The sequence below is a fragment of the Aedes albopictus genome, chromosome 3 (genome assembly GCF_035046485.1).
Source record: "Aedes albopictus strain Foshan chromosome 3, AalbF5, whole genome shotgun sequence".
Lineage (NCBI taxonomy): Eukaryota > Metazoa > Arthropoda > Insecta > Diptera > Culicidae > Aedes > Aedes albopictus.
The window spans coordinates 162,483,326-162,499,654 of record NC_085138.1 but is presented as its reverse complement, the minus strand read 5'-3'; the positions used below and the strand labels follow the sequence as shown (position 1 = coordinate 162,499,654).

Sequence of the window (16,329 nt, the reverse complement as noted above, 5' to 3'; positions counted from 1 at the left end):
AGAATTTCGTCTTCGGCGAGGTTGATCAGAACATCAATAGCTATCCGTTCTAGGTTTATCCGTTAGGTGGCGCTAGTGAGTCCCTTAAAATTTAGACCTCAGTATCTCTGAAATCTGAATTTCTGTATCTTGAGAATCAGACTACATAGAAGAATTTCAAAATCTCGTCTTCGACAAGGTCGATCAGGACATCAAGAGCTAATCGAAACTAAACTAGTTGGTTCTAGGTTTATCCACTAGGTGGCGCTAGCGAGTCATAGAAATTCTTAACTTCTGTTTCTCAACAACCAGAGAACATAGAAGAATTTCGTCTTCAGCAAGGTTGATCAGAACATCAAGAGCTATCCGATAGTCAACTAGGTTTATTCGTGAGGTGGCGCTAGTGAGTCCTAAAAAAATAAATCTCTGTATCTTGAGAATCCGACTACATAGAAGAATTTCGTCTTCGGCAAGGTTGATCAGGACATCAATAGCTTTCCGATAGTGAACTAGTTGTTTTAGATTTATCCGTTAGGTGGCGCTAGTGAGTCCTAAAAAATGTAAACCTCTGCATTTCGAGAACCCGATTACATAGAAGAATTTCGTCTTCGGCAAGGTTGATCAGGACATCAATAGCTATCCAATAAAGAACTAGTTCTTTCTAGGTTTATCTGTTAGGTGGCGCTAGTGAGTCTTTAAAAATTTAAACCTCTATATCTCGAGAATCCGACAACATAGAAGAATTTTGTCTTCGGCAAGGTTGATCAGGACATCAATAGCTATCCGATAGTGAACTAGCTGGTTCTGCGCTTAACCGTTAGGTGGCGCTAGTGAGGCCAAAAAATTTAAACCTCTGTATCTCGAGAATCCGACTACATAGACGTATTCTGTCTTCGGCAATCTCGATCAGGACATCAACAGCTATCCTATAGTGAACTAGTTGATTGTAGGTTTGTCCGCTAGGTGGCGTAAGTGGGCTCCTAAAATTCTGAACTTCTGCATCTCGAGAATCAGACTACATAGAAGAATTTTTCCTTCGGCAAAGTTGATCAGGACATCAAAAGCTACTCGATAGCGCACCAGTTGGTTCAATGTTTATCAGCTAGGTGGCGCTAGTGAGCCATAAAAATTCCAGACATCTGTATCTCGAGAATCAGACTACATTGAAAAATATCGTCTTCGGCAATGTCGATCAGGACATCAACAGCTATCCGATAGAGAACTAGTTGGTTGTATTTTTGACCGCTAGGGGGCGCAAGTGGGCTATAAATATTATGAACTTCTGTATCTCGAGAATCAGACCACATAGAAGAATTTCAAAATTTCGTCTTCGACAAGGTTGATCAGGGCATCACAATCTATCTGATAGTGAACTAGTTGGTTAAAGGTTTTTCCGATAGGTAGCGCTAGTGAGTTTTAAAATTTCTTAGCTGCTGAATCTCGAAAATCAGGCTTCATAGAAAAATTTAGTCTTCAGCAAAGTTTATCAGGACAAGGGCTAATGGATAGTTACTAGTTCATTTTAGGTTTATCCACTAGGTGGCGCTAGTGAGCCCTACAAATTCTGAACTTCTGTATCTCGAAAATCAGGCTACATAGAAGAATTTCGTCGTCGGTAAAATTGATCAGTACATCAAGGGCTAACGGATAGTGAACTAGTTGGTTCTTGGTTTATCCGTTAGGTGGCGCTAGTGAGCTCTAAACATTCTGAACTTCTGTATCTCAAGCATCAGACTCCATAGAAGAATTTTGACTTCGACAAGGTCGATCAGCAGAGGCGTCTCGTGACCCGTAGAAGGACTTTGCACTTGAAAAGTTTTCACATGAGACTGTAGTCAAAGAATAAAAATAGAAAGAATGCCCTCTTTTGTCTTTTTCTATGTAAATGTCAAGCTACAAGACAAGTGGCGCTCTCTACGCGTTTCAAGGTGGAAGCTGTATGCAAGAGTGTTCGTGATTTGTCATAAAAGAAGGTGGTGTGCGTATGTTTTGGTATCCGCATACAAACAGTAACGCACACTACCGCATGAAGGTTGAACTTTCATCCACAGATAGCGCTGCGGTAGTGTCCCCCCGAGCATCAGCGGAGTGGGCATTCTTGATATTCTTATTCTTTGCTGTAGTGCAAATGGAAAACATCAGGAACCGCTTGACAAGCGAATTTATCAATGATTTCGTCGATAAAACTGCTTTGTTATTTCAATTGATGCAACAGGGGTTTTCTATATACCCCATCTATCGCCATCTGTATAAGCCTCTTCATCCTTCGCTCGCCCATTGTAACCAAAGATAGGTCCTTATTCCTTTGTGCCGGAGGGATCAATATGACTTTATCGAAATTGGGGAAGCATTATACACCCATAATTTAGGAAATTTTTCGGAATAACTTTTAAACTTCGAAGAATCCACTCAGAAGTGGATAACTGACACTGAGCAAAAAGTGGAACAACCATTACATAATTATTGGTCACTCTGTAACAATTATTAGTCAGTCAGTTCTCCATGGGTAATATACCATGTGATTGTGCTATGACTGTAGTCTAAATACGCGTATCTCTCTAAGGATAAGCATTCGAGGACGGAATTTAAATTACATATCTGAGTACACCCAATCGAAGAGGGTATTCTGCTTAGGGGCCGTTCATAAACCACGTAGACTTTTTGGGGGGAGGGGGGGTCTGGCCAAAGTCTACGCTCCATACAAGTTTCAAAATTTTTGTATGGACAAAAGTCTACGAGGGGGAGGGGGGGGTCTGAAATGGCCAAATTTTGGTCTACGTGGTTTATGAACAGCCCCTTACAGGGTTCGAGAAGTCGGTTGAGGCTTTTCCACAATTGACCGCCTGGCAAACGAATTGCGGGAGTAGATTGTCTTCTACGATATCGAGCTTCATTTTCATTTGAATATTGCTGAAACAATGAAACCGTATGCGACGTGCGACTAAGTACTGAATAAAAATGCCACCCATTCAGCTCCACCCAAAGGCATGCACGCATGCCGGAAGAGTGACTGGACGGCCTCCTGGGTACAAGCTCTCTCGCTTTGCTCTCTTGCTAAAGCTATCGTAGCTCTAATGCGACGTTGCCAAACTTAGCAGCTACACCGCGAGCGCACCCAAACAATCTTTCCTTTCCTCCACCGCCGATGAGGCCCACGTCCATTGGAAGAAGTGAACAAAATTGTTACTAATACTTTGCCAATGCACCACAGAACAGGCCAACACAAGTAAACACAGTTCTTGTATGCATATACAGCGATCCCGTGTACTGCTGGAAGTGAACTGAGGCGAGAGTTATTTTGTCGATGCTCTCACATGCGCGTTTCGCATGCTCAGCGTCGAGCTCTCTGGCAGTAGCAGGGTGGTGGCAAAGTGGGATTAAGTTGGAAAATTGAATAGATTCCTATGGGATACGTACTGGTATCTCACAGTGGTTTGTTCACTGGATGTTGTGAACATCAAAAGGATAAATTAGTATTTTTTTATCATTTGTAGGATAAATGTTTAAATTATAGTGATTTATTTTACTTTTTATCAACTGTGTAGTGAACGCAGTGGACCTATGGACGAGACGCCACTGTCGATCAGGTCATCAAGAGCTATCTAATAGTGAACTAGTTGGTTGTAGGTTTGTCCGCTAGGTGGCACAAGTGAACTCTAAAAATTCTGAACAAATATTGATATAGTAGTTTTTACGATGAAATAGAACTGAATGGCTACTGATTGATAACAAAACCAGCTAGGTAGCAAACAGCCGTCTCATTTCACTAAATATAATTCTGAACAAAATATAGTATAGTATAATTAGTTATCAACTTGAACTAATGATAACGTAATTTTCGATAACGTGCTATGTGCTATCTATTTGTTATCTTTACTCAGGTTCATTGTGATTCTCATCTCAAAGACATTCGTTTGGGTCGAACGTGCCTTTGGAGCCGACCTACTGAATGGTCGGCTTCATGCAAAATAGCTGTAGATAGATAAATTGAACGTAATTTGATCAACTAGCGCCCAGCAATTTGGTTAGAGGCCAGAAGATTTGAATGCACAATGGTCTATTCGCAGATTAGTAAGTATTGCTAATATCGTGGAAAATGAAGCACGTTGCACCGTCTTCCATTCTCCTCTCTTTTTCGTGCTCGTTCAGGAGAGTTATTATCCGATGACGAATAGGTTGGTTTACGTTTTCCCATTATGCGGCTCCCATTCTTAGAAATTTTGAACTTGTGTATCTCCAGAATAGAACTACATGAAGGACTCTGGTCCATATAACGACAGCTGTAAATTACGTGATCCGTAAAATACGATCACGCATCATCAGTGGAAATTGTTTCCTCTGTGAGCTTCGGAAGAAGCTGAGATAGATGAGAATGAGATGTTGATTCATTTCATTCATTTATTTAGTATAACAACAAGTTCAAGATAAAACTGAATCAACAATATTTCTCCATAATACACGGTTCGTGGCTGCCGTTCTCCATCCTCGGTCATGCCCGATGCTCCACCTGATCCGCCCATCGTGCTCTCTGCGCTCCACATCTTATTGTGCCAACCGGATCTGTCGCGAACACCAACTTTGCAGACATGTTGTCCGGCATTCTTGCAACATGCCCTGCCCATCATATCCTTCCGGCTTTGGCCACCTTCTCGATGCTAGGTTCGCCGTAAAGTGCAGCGAGCTCGTTGTTTCATCCTTCTCCGCCACACACCGTTTTCCTGCACCCCGCCGAAGATCGTCCTCAGCGCGCGTCGCTTGAAAACTCCGTGTGCTTGCAGGTCCTCCTTGAGCATGGTCCATGTCCGTAGAGGACCACCAGTCGTATTAGCGTTTTGTACATGAGTGCATTTGATGGATGGGTGAATCTTTTTCGACCGCAGTTTCTTCTGTAGCCCGTAGTAGGCCCGACTACCGCTGATGATGCACCTCCGAATTTCACGGCTCACGTTGTTGTCAGCCGTCAGTAAGGATCCGAGGTAGACGAATTCCTCCACCACCTCGAAGATATTCCCGTCTATCGTAACATTACTACCCAGACAGATTCGGCCGTGTTTGGTTACGCCTACCAGCATGTACTTTGTTTTTGAGGCATTCACCACCAGTCCGACCTTTGCTGCTTCGCGTTTCAGGCGGGTGTACAGCTCTGCCACAGTTCCAAATGTTCTGGCGATAATATCCATGTCATCCGTGAAGCACATAAATTGAACGGATTTTGTGAAAATCGTTCCCCGGCTGTTGAGCCCGGCTCGTCGCATCACACCTTCCAGAGCGATGTTGAAGAGTAGGCATGAGTCCATCACCTTGACGCAGTCCCCGGCGAGATTCGAATGAACTGGATAGTTTACCCGAAACCCTTACGCAGTTTTCCACACCCTCCATCGTTGCTTTCATTTATCAGTCTAGTCAGCTTCCTAGGAAAGCCGTTTTCGTCCACGATTATCCATAGCTCTGCGCGGGAGAATGAGATGAGCAGAACGCTCATAAGGTGGTCCTTTATAAAAATGAAACATAAACCAAGCTCAAAGAACAATTGCAAATATTTGGAGTTTTCGAATGACGAGTGCTAAGGTAATCTTTCGCTCTGTACGAGATAACGGTGTGTGGCGGGAGAGAGTGAGCCACGTGCTGGCAAAGCCAGAAGGATACTGTGGGCAGGATATACTACTAGAATGCCGAATATCAACCCATTATATATAGAAATTATTTGAATGATGTATATTGAAATGCCTAAAAACTGTTGAAAACTATCCATTGGTAAGCTACTAGCAGATTGTTTTAGTTATTACTAATGTAATCCCTTTCTGGAACATTTCAAACTGAAACTTTTTTTATTAGGAGAATATTAACTATGATCAGTCATCTAAAATAGATTTACATAGCTCATAGAAATAAGGTAGCTGCGCCAAAAAAGAAAAAAAAAATGGTTTTCAACGTTTCACGTGCATATGCCCCACTGTGTATTAAAACGAAAATTTCACCGTAGATTTCCGTTTAAATGACTGTAATAACTTTCTTTTATGGAGTTGAGGTACTCCAGAAAAAATCAGACATCTGCTGTGATTGTGGCATAATTCGGGCGTTAATGGGTTAATATTACATTGTACACCACTTTTGTGGGCTCTTCCGGTCCTTTACGTGAAACATGAAAAAGTGATTTGTTGAAATCTTCGTCATCTGTCATTCAATTTTATCCTTCTCAGCTCATTAACACGTTTTCATGGATGACACCAAACTTTCAGTCGGGAGTGTATGGGCTGCACTATAAAGATTGATCCTGAATATTATTCTTTTGGTATTGTCACTGTCATTTTCTTAATTATTGTTTACTTTGCCACCATTCCAACTAGCACTAACCATCGGGCTGTTTGTTGAGAAACCACAAGCCATTCCCCAGGATCGGCAACGCCGGAGGACCCGCATACTGTTTTGCCACTTCCAAAGTTCGGGCGAACTTCCGATAGATCACCAGCGCAACACAAACGACCGCCAACGACGATAGCAATATGATCCACATGGTTTCAGTTTTCCGTTCCGTTCGCGCGCACGCCCAGGAGATTTCTGATCACCTAAACTAGATCGTCAGCTTTAATCCGCGGCGAAGGACCGATTCATAGTCACTACGAAAACTGGATGCCCAACAGGCGAGTTTTATCGCTCGTACTAGATGATAGACAATAAACATTATACACACTGCACTGTAAGTGCAGGTCACCGCTCCTAGAATGAACACCTGAAACACCGGTTGTACACGGGAGCTCGCTGGCAGCGTTGTTGTTGCTGCTTCAAAAATCGGGAAGAAAAATACCCACATTTGCGTGATGTGCAGAGGATCAAGCGGATTGAATCAAGCCTGCTTCCATTTGATTGAGGTAGATCAAGTGTGTGCGTAATCTGATGCCAACATCATCCACCTGTAACTAGTAGCGTTCACCGGTGCGGTGGTGTGTTGGATATCAAGTTGGAGGTTTGGGTTTTTATTATCAGGTCGATCATAGGTGCGAGTTGACAATAAGGTTACGTATTAAGCATCTCATTATCATTTTAGAATGATCTAACAACTAGGCATTTTCAGGAGAATCCTGTTCGCGTCGGTATAACTACTTAGCTGAGTGAGGCAATGACTCAGAAATAGTTGTGTGCATTCTTATTATATTTCTGATAGATACGACTGTGATAGGTTGATTCGGGGTAATGGCTTTCAGTCTGTTGCAATTCAAAACGGATTCTTATGTTTTCATCCGACGTTTCGGACACATTTATTGTGCCTTCTTCTTTGGAATCTAGTGGACAACAAATTATGTGTTATGTATTATGTTCTGTGTGTGTTATGTTACTGTGTACTTACTATCACGCAGAAAAATAAATTGTAAACACAATTAAATTCTAGTTCAAATCAACAGTTTACTATAGCGACAAACTGATTTCTAGTTTAAACTGAACTGTTCTATTGTTTGATAATACAAATATTTTCATTTGTCGAAATTTTTGACAGTTTGTTAAAACAAACAGAGATATGGTATTTTCAACATGAAATAATGGATTGATTCAAACGGCTGCACTTTGGCCACAAACGAACCCGGAATGTGATTGTGTAGGTGACGGCAGCAACTGCGGCAGCTCGGAAATCTATTTTTAGACCGTCGGTAAGCGGATGGGGAGGAGAACGACTAATAAAAGACAAAAAAGGCAAAACCGATCAATCTTTTGTGGATGCTGTCGTGAGTACCTGCGCGTTATCCATCACGGCCAAAGCTGCACTTGGAAGTTGGCGTAATGGATTTGCTACACCTTCCTCGTTGTGGCGATGTTGGGGTAAGCATTTTATAGCTGTGTGAGTGCTTTCGGACCATTTCATTCATTTATTTAGTTAACATCAAATTCATGATAATACTGAATCAACAATTTGCCGCCATAATACTCGATTTGCAGCTGCGGCTCTCCAACGTCGGTCACGCCCAACACTCGCCAGATCACGCTCCACCTGGTCCGCCCATCGTGCTCTCTGCGCTCCACGCCTTCTTGTATCAACCGGATGGTTAGCAAACACCAACTTTGCAGGGTTGTTGTCCGGCATTCTTGCAACATGCCCTGCCCACCGTATCCTTCCGGCTTTGGCTACCTTCTGGATGCTGGGTTCGCCATAAAGTGCAGCGAGCTCGTGGTTCATCCTTCTCCGCCACACACCGTTCTCCTGCACGCCGCCGAAGATCGTCCTTAGCACCCGTCGCTCGAAAACTCCGAGTGCCTGCATGTCCTCCTCGAGCATCGTCCACGTCTCGTGCCCGTAGAGAACCACCGGTCTTATTAACGTCTTGTACATGGTACATTTGGTGCGGGGGTGAATCTTTTTTGACCGCAGTTTCTTCTGGAGCCCATAATAGGCACGACTTCCACTGATGATGCGCCTTCGTATTTCACGGCTCACGTTATTGTCAGCCGTTAGCAAGGAACCGAGGTAGACGAATTCTTCTACCACCTCGAAAGTATCCCCGTCTATCGTAACATTGCTGCCAAGGCTTGTCCTGTCTCGCTCAGTCCCACCTACCAGCATGTACTTTGTCTTAGCCGCATTCACCACCAGTCCGACCTTTGCTGCTTCACGTTTCAGGCGGGTGTACTGTTCTGCCACCGTTCCAAATGTCCTAGCAATAATATCCATGTCATCCGCAAAACATACAAATTGGCTGGATTTCGTGAAGATCGTACCCCGGCTGTTGAGCCCGGCTCGTCGCATAACACCTTCCAGGGCGATGTTGAATAGTAGGCAGGAAAGTCCATCACCTTGTCGTAGTCCCCGTCGAGATTCAAATGAACTGGATAGTTCACCCGAAATCCTTACGCTGTTCTGCACACCGTCCATCGTTGCTCTTATCAGTCTAGTCAGCTTCCCGGGAAAGCTGTTCTCGTCCATAATTTTCCATAGCTCTGTGCGGTCGATACTGTCGTATGCCGCTTTGAAGTCGATGAACAGGTGATGCGTTGGGACCTGGTATTCACGGCATTTCTGGAGGATTTGCCGTACGGTGAAGATCTGGTCCGTTGTCGACCGGCCGTCGATGAAACCGGCTTGGTAACTTCCCACGAACTCATTTACTTTAGGTGAAAGACGACGGAAGATGATCTGGGATAGCACTTTGTAGGCGGCATTCAAAATGGTGATCGCTCGAAAGTTCTCACACATTAACTTGTCGCCTTTCTTGTGGATGGGACAGATTATCCCTACCTTCCACTCCTCCGGTAGCTGTTCGGTTTCCCAGATCTTGACTACTAACTGGTGCAGACAGGTGGCCAACTTTTCCGGGCCCATTTTGATGAGTTCCGCTGCGATACCGTCCTTACCAGCCGCTTTGTTGTTTTTGAGCTGGTGGATGGCATCCTTAACTTCCCTCAGCGTGGGAGTTGGTTCGTTACCGTCCTCTGCTGCACCAACATAGTCATTTCCTCCGCTGCCTTGGTCCTCCGTGCCTACATTCTCTTCGCCATTCAAGTGCTCATCGAAGTGCTGCTTCCACCTTTCGATCACCTCACGTTTGTCCGTCAGGAGGCTCCCGTCCTTATCCCTGCAGATTTCGGCTTGCGGCACGTAGCCTTTGCGGGATGCGTTGAGCTTCTGGTAGAACTTGCGTGTTTCCTGTGAACGGCACAGCAGTTCCATTTCCTCGCATTCCGCTTCTTCCAGGCGGCGCTTTTTCTCCCGGAAGAGACGGGTCTGCTGCTTCCGCTTCTGTCTGTATCGCTCCACATTCTGTCGGGTTCCATGCTGCAGCATTACCGCCCGCGCTGCATCCTTCTCCTCCAGAACCGCTCTGCACTCCTCGTCGAACCAATCGTTTCGTCGACTCCGTTCTACGTACCCGATAGTGCTCTCAGCTGCGTTGTTGATGGCTGCTTTGATTGTACTCCAGCAGTCCTCTAGAGGGGCCACATCGAGCACACCCTCGTCCGGCAACGCTGCCTCGAGATTCTGCGCGTATGCGGTGGCGACATTCGGTTGCTTCAGTCGCTCTAGATCGTACCGGGGCGGCCGCCGGTAATGTACGTTGTTAATAACGGAGAGTTTTGGGCGCAGTTTAACCATCACCAGGTAGTGATCGGAGTCGATATTAGCGCCACGATAGGTCCTGACGTCGATAATGTCAGAGAAGTGCCGTCCATCAATCAGAACGTGGTCGATTTGCGATTCCGTTTGTTGTGGTGATCTCCAGGTGTAACGATACGGGAGGCTGTGCTGGAAGAAGGTGCTACGAATGGCCATGTTCTTGGAGGCGGCGAAATCGATGAGGCGTAGGCCATTTTCGTTCGTCAGCTGGTGGGCGCTGAACTTTCCAATCGTCGGTCTGAATTCCTCCTCCTGGCCTACCTGAGCGTTTAGATCCCCTATGATGATCTTGACGTCGTGGTTTGGGCAGCGGTCGTACTCGCGTTCGAGCTGCGCGTAAAATGCGTCTTTGTCATCATCAGTGCTTCCGGAGTGAGGGCTGTGCACGTTTATTATGCTAATGTTGAAGAATCGGCCCTTGATCCTCAACCTGCACATTCTTTCGTCGATCGGCCACCAACCGATCACGCGCCTCTGCATGTCGCCCATCACTATAAAAGCTGTTCCCAGCTCACGTGTGTTGCCGCAACTCTGGTAGATGGTATGATTACGTCTAAACGTTCGCACCATAGATCCTGTCCAACAGACCTCCTGCAGCGCTACGATTCCGAACCCACGGTCCTTCAGTATATCGGCGAGTATGCGGGTGCTCCCGATGAAGTTGAGAGATCTGCAGTTCCACGTACCGAGCTTCCAATCGCAAGTCCCTTTTCGTCGCTGTGGTCGTCGCCATTGGTATCGGTTCGCATTCTTCTCTTGTTGATTTTCCGGTGCTAGTCTTTTTTACGGCTGGCTCGCAGGGCCTGACACCAACCCACTAACCCAGGGAGCTGGGCTTACCTTCCCGGAAGCTACGGGTTCTGCATTGGCATTTCCTCCAACTACAGTGCTAAATAGCTAGGCTCGAGCGCCAGTCTTCGCCGGGGGTGGTGTTTTTAATGGGCGCCCAGGAGATAATATTTTACCTGAGCTTCCACCCCCACGGCGCTTTCGGACCATGTTTAAGGTTTTTATTTTGTTGGAACAAAATTTTTGACATTATATGAAATGATGGTAATCGGTTGTTTTTATCGATAAACTTTAAATGAAAACAATTAAATATAACTTTGGAATAAGTAAATTCTCAGTTTGAAAACCAACCATGCGTTTTATTGTTTTAAACAAGCGCCATTTTTCTGCGTGTAACAAAGTCCCATTTTGTCGTTAAGGGCCTACAGCATAGGCACCTTTGTCAACTTATGTTCCGACAACTACAGAAAAAGAGAACTGGCATTAACAGGAGCACTCATTTCACAGGAGGTATTTTTATCGATTCCGATACTTACTTCGCCCACTTCGATCGAACCGTGGGCTGATTTCCGAAGAATCAGTCTATCACCGAAAATCAGCCCACGGCTTGAACGAAGTTAATGTTAATGCCAGTTCTCTTCTTCTGTAGTTGTCGGAACATAAGTTGACAAAGGTGCCTATGCTGTAGGCCCTTAACGACAAAACGGGACTTTGTTAGTAAGTACACAGTAACATAACACACACAGAACATAATACATAACACATAATTTGTTGTCCACTAGATTCCCAAGAAGAAGGCACAATAAATGTGTCCGAAACGTCGGATGAAAATATAAGAATCCGTTTTGAATTGCCACAGACTGAAAGCCATTACCCCGAATCATATTCTTATTATATTTTAAACAATTTTAACGTCAATATGTTCTGTTTGCTATTAATAAGTTTCAAAATAAAATTTACAGTTTTCTTTCATTGTGCACGTAGATATTTCGATATTTGGTCGACCCAACTTCCAGCGACACTGCCGTAAGTTTATGTTCATTTTTTAGAAAATTTGGCAACTTTGGGTTAAGTTTACATACAAAATTTTTTGAAAAAGTTTCTTTTAAATCATGTTCAAAGTTTCTTTGACTTATTATCTTTTGAATGAAACCTAGGGTTTTGAAATCGAACGCAAATTGGCGGAGATATGGGCCTAAAAAAATGACATGTTTTTGAGGGGGTGACCCCAAACTTTTGAACGGGAGTGTAAGTATATTACTGTGCCCATTAAGTGCTGCTGAAGTGTCGATTGCACTCCGCACATAAGAGCAAAGATTTCGGCCTGAAAAACGGCGCAGTTTCTACCAAGTGAGTAAGACTGATACAGCCTTAGCTCACGAGAATGAACATCAGCACCTGCTCGACCTGCTGCTGCAAAACGGTGAGTCGATAAGGAGAGCGTCCAATATAGCTCTGGTCCTCACAAGTTCCTACCTCATGCTTCCACGGGTCAAGCGATGACAAAGACCGCCAGCTAAGAGTTGTGTGCTTAGCTGGTAGTGCAGCCTGGGCACTGTTGTCCTTCTGACTTCAGCTAGATTGAGGAGGTACGATCCGAGCGTCTGTTTACCAAGAAGGTGCGGCTCAAACAGCGTCTGTTCTGGCATCCAGCGGCTGAGTAAGAAACGCTGCACCACGCCCAGCTAGATCCAAGGTGGTAGCCCCATCAGCGTGGTCGTCCCAGTGTTGGTTGGGACGTTAAACAGAACTGGCACGATGGCCCACTGGCGAGACAGGAGTGTTGGCGTAGGCCCAATAAGCCACCCGTAAAAATCCCCATTGTGAATAACATAGGAGAAAATACGACTCGATACAATCGGCATAGACCCACGCGACGAAATAAGGACTACGATTGGAAACTTGGAACATGGAATTGCAAGTCACTAGGTTTCGCAGGATGTGACAGGATAGTCTACGACGAACTACATCCCCGTAACTTCGACATCGTGGCGTTGCAGGAACTTTCTTGGACTGGACAGAAAGGGGTTGTCCATAAACCACGTGGTCATGAGGGGGGGGGGGTGGTTTCGGCTAATGACCATTTTGTATGGACAAATAAAAATTTTTGTATGGACTAATGACCACGGGGGGGGGGGGGGGGGGGGGGGGGGGGGGGGGTTGAAAAGTCCCAAAAAAATGACCACGTGGTTTATGGACAGCCCCAAAGTGTGGAAAAGCGGGCATCACCAATGAACTGGGAACAGGATTTATAGTGTTGGGCAAGATGCAACAACGTGTGATCGGGTGGCAGCCGATCAACGCAAGGATGTGCATGTTGAGAGTTAAGGGCCGTTTCTTCAACTACAGCATCATCAACGTCCACTGCCCACACGAAGGGAGACCCGATGACGAAAAAGAAGCGTTCTACGCGCAGTTAGAGCAAACATACGATAGTTGCTCGCCGCGTGACGTGAAAATTGTTGTCGGCGACATGAACGCGCAGGTAGGAAGGGAGGAAATGTACAGACCGGTAATCGGGCGAAACAGCCTGCACGCCGTATCGAATGATAACGGCCAGCGATGCGTAAACTTTGCAGCCTCCCGTGGTATGGTAGTCCGAAGCACCTTCTTCCCCCGCAAAGATATCCACAAATCCACCTGGAGATCACCCGACCATCAAACAGAAAACCAAATCAACCACATTCTAATCGACGGTAAATTTTTCTCGGATATAACCAACGTCCGCACATATAGATTCGGATCACTACTTTGTCGCTGTATGCATGCGCTCAAAACTTTCGATAGTTATCACCACGCGTCGAACTCGAACGCCGCGACTCAACATCGAACAGCTGTGTAACGTAGAAGTGGCTCAAGACTACGCGCAGCAGTTAGCAGTGGCCCTACCAACGGAAGAGCAGCTTGGCGCAGCTACACTTGAAGATGGCTGGAGGGACATCCGATCCGCCATAGGTAGTACCTCGGCTACAGCACTAGGCTTCGCGACTCCGAATCACAGAAACGACTGGTACGACAGCGAGTGTGAACAGTTGAAAAACGAGAATAATGCAGCATGGGCGAGAATGCTGCAACACCGTACGAGAGCGAAAGAGGCACGTTACAAACAGGCGCGGAACAGGCAGAACTCAGTCTTCCGGAAGAAGAAGCGCCAGCAGGAAGAACGAGATCGCGAAGCGATGGAAGAGCTGTACCGCGCTAATGACACACGAAAGTTCTACGAGAAGCTGAACCGCTCGCGCAGAGGCTTTGTGCCACAAGCCGACATGTGCCAAGATAATCACGGGAATATTCTCACGAACAAGCGTGAGGTGGTCGAGAGATGGCGGCAGCATTACGATGAGCACCAGCTGGAGAAACACTGGTGAGAGCACTACACTGGGTCATTACCAAGATTTGGGAGGAGGATGTATTACCGGAGGAATGGATGGAAGGTATCGTGTGTCCCATCTACAAAAAGGGCGACAAGTTGAATTGCGGGAACTACCGCGCGATCGCACTACTGAGCGCTGCCTTACAACCCAACAAACATTTTTGCTGTACAAGAGTGGAACAAACTACTCTTAAGCAAACTTTAGCTTTAGAAACTGTTATTCAGCCTGTTCTGTTACTTGGGAAGATACCCTCTCAAATTTTATGCCGCCGTCTATCACCGATTGCAAGAGAGTTCGTGGGGCAATATCAGACTGGATTTATGGGTGAACGCTCTACAACGGACCAGATGTTCGCCATCCGCCAGGTGTTGCAGAAATGCCGCGAATACAACGTGCCCACACATCACTTGTTCATCGATTTCAAATCGGCGTATGATACAATCGATCGAGAACAGCTATGGCAGATTATGCACGATTGCGGATTCCCGGATAAACTGATACGATTGATCAAGGCGACGATGGATCGAGTGATGAGCGTAGTTCGAGTATCAGGGACACTCTCGAGTCCCTTCGAATCTGGCAGAGGGTTACAGCAAGATGATGGTCTTTCGTGCTTGCAGTTCAACATTGCGTTAAAAGGTGTAATAAGGAGAGCGGGAATAAACACGAGTGGAACGAGTTTCACGAAGTCCGTTTAGCTGCTAAGTTACACTGATGATATTGATATTATTGCTCGCAAATTTGAGAAGATGGCGGAAACGTACATCCGACTAAAGAGCGAAGCCAGGCGAATCGGATTAGTCATTAATGTTTCGAAGACAAAGTACATGATGGCAAAGGGCTCCAGGGAGGAATCAGCGCGCCCGCCACCCCGAATTCATATCGACGGTGATGAAATCGAGGCGGTTGAAGAATTCGTGTACTTGGGCTCACTGGTGACCGCCGACAACGACACCAGCAGAGAAATTCAGAGGCGCATTGTGGCAGGAAATCGTGCCTACTTTGGACTCCGCAGAACTCTACGATCGAATAAAGTTCGCCGTAACACGAAGTTAACCATCTACAAAACGTTGAGTAGACCGGTCGTCCTTTATGGGCACGAAACATGGACCCTACGTGCAGAGGACCAACGCACCCTTGGAGTTTTCGAACGGAAGGTGTTGCGTACCATCTACGGCGGAGTGCAGACGGAAGACGGGACTTGGAGAAGGTGAATGAATCACGAGCTGCTCAGCTCCTGAAAGAACCAACTTTCGTCCATACCGCGAAAATCGGAAGACTATGGTGGGCGGGTCACGTCATCAGGATGTCGGATAGCAACCCGACTAAAATGGTTCTCGAGAGTCATCCGACCGGTACAAGAAGACGTGGAGCGCAGCAAGCTAGGTAGATCGACCAAGTGGAGGACGATCTGCGGACCCTACGCAGAGTGCGGAACTGGAGACAAACAGCCATGGACCGAGTGGAATGGAGGCGGCTACTATGTACAGCAGAGGCCACCCCGGCCTTAGCCTGATCGGTAAGGTAAGTATCCTGCTCGACCATCGAGAAGGGATCCATCAGTGTAACATACGATGCTGTCTGAAATACTTCTTTCCAGATATCCGGATGTCCACTCTTCCCGAGAAGGGAATTTCGTGGAAAATGTCCTATATGGGAAATTGCAAGCAATTGTAAGATCGCTTTCATTCCAAAAATGGAAAGAACGAGGTGTGTGTTGATGTGTGGTTCACAGGAGTTTCCTCTAATAGACCGTAGTGGGCATGCTTCTTCAAAAGCTTCCATGATAAAGGTCGTTGTAATATCAACGGTATCATCTTAATCACTTGAAGTGTCAATGGATGATGAGTATCCATGAAATTTTATCGCAACCAAATACGTAAAAAGATCCCGGTTTGTTGACCGAGGATTCCTGAAACGCAATATTTGCGAAACATTGAAATATTCAATAAAGATGTAACGATGGTCAGATAAAGATTCTTCATCTGACACATGCCAATTGGCCAGCTCGTGACTAATTCTACTATAGCAAAGCGTTATGTCTAACACTTCCTCTCTAGCAGATACCATGAAGATTGGGTGGTTGCC

General features: G+C 45.8%; 2 protein-coding genes across 2 annotated transcripts in view; both read right to left on the bottom strand.

The window, feature by feature from the left end:
* The window catches only part of LOC109422534 (uncharacterized), a 55,241-nt gene extending 48,277 nt beyond the window's left edge, over positions 1–6,964 (bottom strand). The window contains exon 1 of the mRNA XM_062843024.1: positions 6,334–6,964. Within this exon, the coding sequence (XP_062699008.1) occupies positions 6,334–6,493 (160 nt within the window). The 5' untranslated portion in view covers positions 6,494–6,964. The remainder of the gene's footprint in view (positions 1–6,333) is intronic.
* Positions 1–16,329, bottom strand: part of LOC134291270 (uncharacterized) — a 210,420-nt gene that overhangs the window by 106,099 nt on the left and 87,992 nt on the right. The gene's annotated exons all lie outside the window — the stretch shown is intronic.